Raw genomic sequence first — 7,873 nt, 5'->3', positions numbered from 1 at the left:
CCTCTGAGAAATTTTTGGGAAAACCAGGTATAGTAATAAATAATTCCTCAAGCAAGTTAGGATAATATAATTGACATTGCTGGATTCCTTGTAAGACCAGGGATATTTTGAATATAAATGTGTATATTTTTTCACAAAAGATAACATAATTATAGAGAACAATTTTATCTAAAATTGTATGTTTATCTAAAATATATGTTGTTTATATTCAAAATGATCAACAAATTGTAAGAATTCCAGCAATGTAAATTATATTCTGGCTGGATAATTTGTAGAATTTTATGAGCTAAAACAAATATCTTCAGTTAATAAAAAAAAATATTCTTGACACTATCTGTCAATCAAAAGTACCCACCTTGCCTTCCCCTTCTTCCAACTTGCGTGGTCAGTCAACCCTCCCCCACCAATCCTCCATTCAGAGTTTTAACATTTAGTATTAAATAATACCTCAGATTAAAGTTAGGATAATATAATTGACATTTTTCAGTTCCTTGTAGACAGGGATATTTTGAATATAAATGTCATATTTTTGGACAAAGATAACATAATTACCTAGAGAACAATTTTTATCTAAAAATTGTATGTTTAATAAAATATATGTTTGTTTATATTCAAAATATCACCAAATTTAAAATTCCAGCAATGTAAATTTATTCTGGCTCAAATAATTTGTATGAATATAATTCACATGTGGTCAGGCAGGGTGGCGGGTGGGGGGTAGTGCAATCTAAAAATAGCTCTCAAAGTCGGACACTCACCGTGCATGATAAAACGTTAAGTGAAAGTTCAGCTTTGGCAAGGCACAGGTATATCGGCGTTAAGTGAAAGCGTTAAGCTGAGTTACTGTATATATATATATTATATATATATATATATATATATATATATATATATATATATATATATATATATATATATATATATATATATATATATCTTGAATAAATCACACGTTTTTCATTGTGGATTTACATGATAATATATATATATATATATAATATATATATATATATATATATATATATATATATATATATATATATATATATATATATATATATATATATATATATATATATATATATATATGTGGGTTTTTCTCAAACTGAGGAAAGAGAAAGCGTACATCTCAGTGAGGGACTTAAGAAACTGGTGAGTGTAAACATCCCATACAATACTTGACCCTGCGAGATATAAAAATTTTCACGTGCTGCTTTCAAAACTCTCTTAATTCCAGAATGTATGTCACAGTTATTGGGTTAAATATGCTGATACAGTATTTGCCTCACTACTTGTTGCTTCTCATGGGTTGAAACTAATTTAGAAGAGTAAGTTTATTATGTAGTAAGTCATAAACCATTATACAATATATTCAATATTTCCCAGCTATCCGAAAGTTGGATCTTCCCTTTGATGTTGTCAACAAGGCTGTGAACTCCTTGGACTTGAAGACTCTGAATGTTGACAGTGTGGAGTTACTGCAACGAATGGTGCCTACTGATGCAGAGGTTAGCATATACTGTAATGTTGCTCAGTGATATTTTAGGGATTTTTTGTGATAAAACTTAAAATGAGAATTGACCAAAGGAGATTAATCTGAAGCCGGATTGTGGATTCTTATTACAGTAAACCCCCATATAATGGACAGTTGGGGTGAAGACCAGTCCGTTAAAGCCAAAAGTCCGTTATCCAGATCCAGAATAATAACGGATTTGGTCTGTTATATGCCAACATAGTCTGTAGTGACCACATGGGTTACAAAAGCTGTACAGTAGTCCAGCTCTTCTTCTCCTACACAGTGGATGAATAGGCAATCATATGGTGCAAACAATACAGTACATATACAGTGTTGAACAAAAATTGTTGATACAGTCAAGGTCCTTAAGGTGGATGGTGTTAAGTCAGCCCGACCCTTATTGGACAAAGTTTACCAGATTCGTGTCTGAATCTTTTCAGATGGATTAACAATATGACGAGGTATGAGAAGATATCCAATTACAATTATTTTAATTATAATCAATACAATTCTACAAACTGTAAAAATATGTAAAGTATACACAAGTAATTGAAAATAGACACTCGGTACAGTATTCTGCATTACAAAAGAAGAAAAAATCTATTTGTTGGGCTGTTTGAGACAATAGCAAACTAAAGTTCTGTCTGAGTAAATCAAAGCAGACATTTTATTTAATATTCAAAAAGAAAACTTCATGTACTGTAGTAATTTGTTATATCGTGCTTGAGACAATTATAAACCAGTCCAGTTTTATTGTGTAAGTGAGTGGAGGGAGGGAGGGAGGGAGGGTAGGTGCATGACTCAGCCTGTGCCACTTGTGCCATGCCAGCCCTGACAGATATTTCACTGGTGTCGAAAATATTACTTTATTTAAGAGGCAGACATATAGTTATAAACATTTTAACTTTATTTGACACCATAACTAAAAAATATATTTAACATCTCTTTCAAAATAAAATAAGAGATATTCACGTTGTTTAGAGGTGCAAAATTGGTGATTCATGGCCCCAGGGGTGCCAAATTATTTAGCAATTTAAGTGCAAAGAAACATTGTCATATCTAAGTTAAATATAAAAATGGAAATTAATAAACAGAAAATATTTATAAATTTTTTCAATATATGGGAGGTTTTCAAAAATGTCTTAAAAGCATTCAAGAATGGGGTAAAATTTTTCAAGATCTTGCAACAAATTTCAAGCAGTGGCCCCACTGGTCGCTGTCTACTCAGCCATCGCCTAACACAAACAAGCACCCAGTAGTTCAACAATCGATCTCCCATACTTCCATTTCTCAATGAGGACTGGGAAAGGATGTCACTGTTTTGTTTAATAAATTCACAAAGCAGTTTATCCAATCAAGTTTTACATTATTTGACATAATGGTGCACATTAACAGTGTGAATACTACAGGGGTAGACCAGAACTGTGGTGACCATCCATGCTGGACAGGCTACAGGCCATCATTGAAAAGCAGGGCTACTGAATGAATAATGCTGGTGACAATGTGTTATGCAAAATTTCTGTAATCTAAAGAATAGAATATTTGAATTTTTATTTTACCTCTTTTAATAGTAAATATTTACAAAAATATTGAGTGCATACAGTTAACCCTCACTTTCTGCGGTTAATGTAACCCGGAGGGTCCCGCGTAAAGTGAGCAGCGTAAAGTGAATAACATAACATATGGGATTAATTGAAATGGAGTCGGGCGATCCCCAAACTCCACTTTTTGACTGACTATGTTGTAGTAAAAATTTATCTTAACTTTATGATGGTATGCACACAGTTAATAATTAAGAGAAATATCAATAATATTAGGTTTTTAACACTTACATTAGTAGATAAAATGGCTGGGCACCGGGGATGGGTGGTTGGTTCCGAGGCAGAGGGCAGATTAGCCCTCACCTGTGTCACTTGTATCAATTGTATCACTATCACAGAGGCTTGCAGGGGCCTCTTTGTCAAACTCCCAAAGTCCATATAAGTCCATATCCTCACCATGATTATCACTATCACTGCTGACTTGGCTGCTGTGGTGGGTGGCGGGTGAAACTGGTAATGTTTTGATGACTGGGCGACCTTGTGCGCACCATATTCACAGCACCACAACATGGCGGATGGCGGGGTTTGGATCCAAAATGGCGCGGCTCGCCAGCGCTCTCCAGCGTAAAGGGTACACGCCCGTGAATGTGAGCATCCTGGGTTCCGCAGAACACGTAGCGTGGAAGCGGAATGTGGGACCGCGTAAGTGAGGGTTAACTGTATAACAATAGCTAAGCAACATTTATGGTTTCCTATCACGGTACAGGTTGTACCTCTAGTCCGGCATTCTGTGGTCGGAACGACTTTAGTTTGTCCAATAGGTAGATAGGCAGCTTTTTTTTTTTTTTTTACTTATCTGAATTATTATTATTATTCATGGTATTAAATTTTTGCCCTCAGGCCCCAATGTGGGTCAGTGACCTATGCCTGGTGGACTAAACCTTAAAAAAAAAAAAAAACCGAAATTGATTTGTTTACATCCGCAGTTCGGCTGCTCTCTCTCTCTGCTTGTCTATACAGAGTACAACATTTAACCCTTCAATTTATATGAGCAGTAAATAAGTGTTGCTTTCATATTCTTATGTAGAGTAATGTGATATGTTTTCATGTCTTTACTTACATCTGTGGTCTCCTTTTTTTTCCATTAATGGTTAGCTACTTATATTGTTCCATTTATTAACATTTGATAACATTACAGGTACCAAACAACCATATTAATTTTTTTCGTTAATTTTACTACAGCTAAAATCAGGGTCTTATTTTCTTCAGTTTTATATGTAGAACCAATCAGTCACTGGTTTTGTAAACTTCTTTATAAACAATGCAGCAGCCGCCTTCGTCTCTCTAATATTCCACGTATTATTAATAAATTGTATTGTTAATTTTGCACACACAAACGTTAATTCAATAAAACAAATTCAGAAACATTAATTAAAATATATATGAACAGTAAATAAATGTTGCTTTCATATTCGTGATGTAAAGTAATAATGATATATGTTTTCACGCAGCGCATACACTTACATATGTCGCATCTCTTTTTTCTTACCATTATCGTAGCTACTTCTATTGTTCCATTTATTAACATTAAATAACATTACTTAAAACAACCATATTAATTTTACTACAGCTACAGCCAAGGTCTTATTTTCTTCAGTTTTATATGTAGAACCAGTCAGTCACTGGTTTTGTAATCAACAAAACAATGCTGTGACATTTCCTCGTGTTTTAATATTCTACGATATTAATGAATTGTATTGCTCATTTTGCACACATAAACATTAATTCAATAAAAAGACATTCAGTAAAACAATAATGAATCTTTTGTACATAAGAGAAATGACGCTGTTTACACGATATGCACGCCGTCTGCATCGCTATGGGGCAGTTCAAACCCATCAAATTCAAGTTCGCACAAAATTTTTATTTATTTATTTTGTGTGTTCCAATAAAATACGTTAAGAATTAAAAACTTACATTAGCTACTATACGACATTTAACCCTTCAATATGTCTTCAAAGAGACCATGATGCAGAGAAAGTGGTGCTAGTGCTTCCAAGCATAAGCACAAGTCATTCATCCAGGAAAAGGGTGAATTTCCATGGTCCGCAATTTCATGGTCTGGCACCGGTCAGTTCTGTTGCCGGACTGGAGAGGTACAACCTCTTCGCAGAAACGGTATACATCGCTAAAATTTTTTCAGTCGCCGAATAGTACTCGGCTAAAACTTTACCCAAAAACCAGCTTACATAATGATATCATTTATTTTAAGCCTTTGTAAGCCATTCTACGCGGGAACGAGTACTACAAATCGTACGCCTGGCAGAGGCGATAGGGTAGAGCTGTGGGATTTCAAGACATTGTTACTAGACTTGTCTGGCCAGCCATTGTCGCCGGATGGGTGTTGTTTGCATCCACATTTGCATTCATTTTTTGTAGCATTTTCCAAGTGTTACACCCCAAATGTCTAGTTCAACGGAAGATAGTGAATATGAACCTTCCTCAGAAGCTTGAATACTTGATAACTCTGCCAGTTCATCAGACAATGACTATTTCGACAAGTGAGGAGGAGGAGGAGGAGGGTGAGGGAGAGCTTGGAGAAGCCTCGAGTTGTCAGAGGAGCGTATGAATACACCACCACCACGTTTTCCTTTCACAGGAATCCTGGAATAAAGATTGATGAAAACCCAGCAGAACTGAGTCCATTTGAATTCTTCAGTCTTTTATTGATAAAAGGATTATTGACTCTGTACTGGTAGAGACTAATCGTTTTGCTGAACAAACTGGGCAAGATGATTCTTTGTGGCTCTGTAACAGAGGCTGAACTTTTGTATTTTTTGCCATGAAAATGCTTTATTGGTGAAAATGCCAGAAGAAGAAATGAACTGGTCACATGATGAACTGCTTGAAAACCAATTTTTCGCAGCTAATGACTATGAAATGGTACAGTAAGATAAAGCAATATCTTCATTTTGTAGATAATGAAACTCATGATGCACAAACTCACCCCAACCCAAAATTGTATAAGATTTATGATGTATTCATGACATTGTGTGAGAACTTTGGGAAGTGTTACACCCCAGGCAAGATGTATGTATAGATGAGAGCCTTATGTTGTTCAAAGGAAGGTTAGGATGGGTACAGTACATTCCATTGAAAATTAAAAATAAAATAGGTTTTCATTTCTCTTTACATTTGGTAATAAAATTTTGAGAAAAATTAAGAAAATATGGTAAAAAATATGGTTTATAGGAAGACGAGGTTGACTCTGTTTTTGGCCGACAAAGGTATTTTCAAAATAAAAAGTTAACCACAAAAATGGGAAGAAAAAATAATTAAAAACTGTTTTCATAACCAGCATCAAAAATACTATATAGAACCAAAATAAAAAAATTAGTCTGAAAAAGAAACGTTTTTAACAAAAAAATTGTTGGGGAAGGGGTTAATAAAATATGGTCATGCTGCTTTTTCCTTATTTTTTCATCCAACCCTAATCAATGGTGTTGTGATCTATTTCTTGTTGTGGCACACTTTCATATTACAGTAATAGTGTCACTCATATGTCAGCTATATTCCCATCATGTTATCCATTGTAGGGCTGCCAAGGTTACATGCAGTAGACCCTATGATAAGGCCATTATCACGGAGGGTGGTAAATCATTCTCTTATGAACCATATTATTCCTCACATTCATGCTTAGTTTTCTGGCTACCATTCTGGGGGACAATACAGCTTGGAGGATTCTGATATCATTGTGAACCCCAGCCACCAAGACACATACGCTTCGTTATGTCATGATTATTTAATAATGATGTAACTGATTAAGTCAAGTAATGTAAAACATGATTGTATAAATTGTTTCATGAATTTATTAAACAAAGTATCGGAGATCGATTGTTGAACTCCTTGGGTGCTTGTTTGTGTGTTGGGGGCAGAGATGACCGGACAGCGAACCCACCGTCCAGTAAGGGTGGGGTGAACGTTGCACCCTCCATTTTGATTGTATCGAGAACTTTCGTCCAGGACTGTACAGCCACTCAAAAAACCATCTGTACTTGGGGGATTGATGAATTTCAGAATGAAATCTGCAATTTCTGTTGTCTTAGTAGGGTTTAAAAAATCCTTCTTCCAGTGTCATATTTTTTCAAAATAATTTTGTATAGATACTTTTTTGAGTGACTGTACAGGCATAGGTACTGTACAACAATGTACAAGTACTTTGTATTGTGTATAATACTTATTTGTACACATAGCGTATTACACTTATGGTTTACAGTACACTTTTCACCACCAACACTCACCACCACTACCAACATTCATCACTGCCATCACCAAAACTCACCACCACTACCAACATTCACCACCACCAACATTCACCACCACCACCAACATTTACCATCACCACCAACACTCATCATCACCACCAACACTCACCACCAACAATATTCACCATCACCACCAACACATCATTACCACCATCACTCACCACCAACACACCATTACCACCAGCACTCACCACCAGCACTCACCATCACCACTAACATTCACCATCACCCACCACCAACACTGTAACAATATTTTTATTTTACTTTTTATTATTTTTATTTTTCTTTCTTTATTCTCTAATTCTTTTTTCTTATTCTTAATCTTTCTGTTCTTTTGTACTCTTGAGATGTGGGAAGGTTAAGGGTGGAGGGAGAGAGAATGGGAGGTGAGGATTGAGGGAGGAGGAGGAACAGAGTGACTTTTAATGATTGAGGAGGTGGGGGGTTGCCTGTGGTCACTTCTCCCACCAGAGGGTAATCATGTGGGGAGG

At 35.5% G+C, this 7,873-nt stretch overlaps 1 protein-coding gene across 1 annotated transcript in view; it reads left to right on the top strand.

Annotated features, from left to right (window-relative positions):
* LOC121870397 (formin-like protein) overlaps positions 1–7,873 on the top strand; it is a gene marked incomplete in the record, with an annotated part of 115,630 nt that overhangs the window by 57,855 nt on the left and 49,902 nt on the right. Inside the window, 1 exon segment of the mRNA XM_042372224.1 lies at positions 1,398–1,508. Within this exon segment, the coding sequence (XP_042228158.1) occupies positions 1,398–1,508 (111 nt within the window).

This window comes from Homarus americanus, unplaced genomic scaffold, assembly GCF_018991925.1.
Source record: "Homarus americanus isolate GMGI-L3 unplaced genomic scaffold, GMGI_Hamer_2.0 scaffold40856, whole genome shotgun sequence".
NCBI lineage: Eukaryota > Metazoa > Arthropoda > Malacostraca > Decapoda > Nephropidae > Homarus > Homarus americanus.
Note: the sequence above shows the minus strand (reverse complement) of the source record. Positions and strands in the feature narration are given on the sequence as shown.